This window comes from Aureococcus anophagefferens (assembly GCF_000186865.1).
Source record: "Aureococcus anophagefferens unplaced genomic scaffold AURANscaffold_956, whole genome shotgun sequence".
NCBI lineage: Eukaryota > Pelagophyceae > Pelagomonadales > Pelagomonadaceae > Aureococcus > Aureococcus anophagefferens.
Window position 1 is genome coordinate 2,980 of NW_008706177.1, and position 794 is coordinate 3,773.

The 794-nt window shown below is 64.7% G+C and overlaps 1 protein-coding gene across 1 annotated transcript; it reads left to right on the forward strand.

The window, feature by feature from the left end:
- Nucleotides 1-323: 323 nt before the first annotated feature.
- Nucleotides 324-500, forward strand: AURANDRAFT_35490 (hypothetical protein; the record flags this gene model as incomplete). The annotated part of the gene is made up of 1 exon (XM_009044872.1): nucleotides 324-500. A coding segment is annotated over one exon (177 nt), but the record flags the coding sequence as incomplete, so codon positions are not given.
- Between the last annotated feature and the right edge of the window lie 294 nt (nucleotides 501-794).

Here is a 794-nt window from a genome sequence, read left to right on the forward strand (position 1 = left end):
AGCGGACGCATAGCGGACGCATAGCAGCCGCATACCACCCGCATAGCAGGCGCATAGCAGGCGCATAGTAGACGCATAGTAGACGCATAGCAGGCGCATAGTAGACGCATAGTAGACGCATAGTAGACGCATAGTAGGCGCATAGCAGACGCATAGCAGGCGCATAAGACCAGCATAGCAGGCGCATACCACCAGCATAGCAGCCCGGCGACCGCTGTCGACGACCCCAGGCGACGGCCGCCGGAGGTCGCCGCATAGCAGGCGCATACCACCAGCATAGCAGCCGCATACAACCCGCATACGACCCGCATAAAACCCGCATACCACCCGCATACCACCCGCATACCACCCGCATACCACCCGCATACCACCCGCATACCACCCGCATACCACCCGCATACCACCCGCATACGACCAGCATAGCAGCCGCATACCACCCGCATAAAACCCGCATAAAACCCGCATACCACCCGCATAAAACCCGCATAAAACCCGCATAGTAGGCGCATACTACCAGGCATACCGGCGGTCAACCCCCTCGGGTGCCGACGCCCGCGGCCGGCGCGCCTGCTCCGTCGGTCGGCGAGGCCCGGGGGATCTGCGAAAGGCTCGTCGAGGCCGACGTGGACGGCGGCGTCCTTCGCGTCGCCTCCCCGATCCGCCGCGCGCGGCCCCTTACCGCGCGGCCGCCCGATCCGCCACCGGCGTGGTTACGTCGGAGGACACGCGAGTTCGTGGATGTCGCGTACGAAGCGGACCTCGGTCCGTCGGCCGGAGGGGAACGTCGGAAAAGC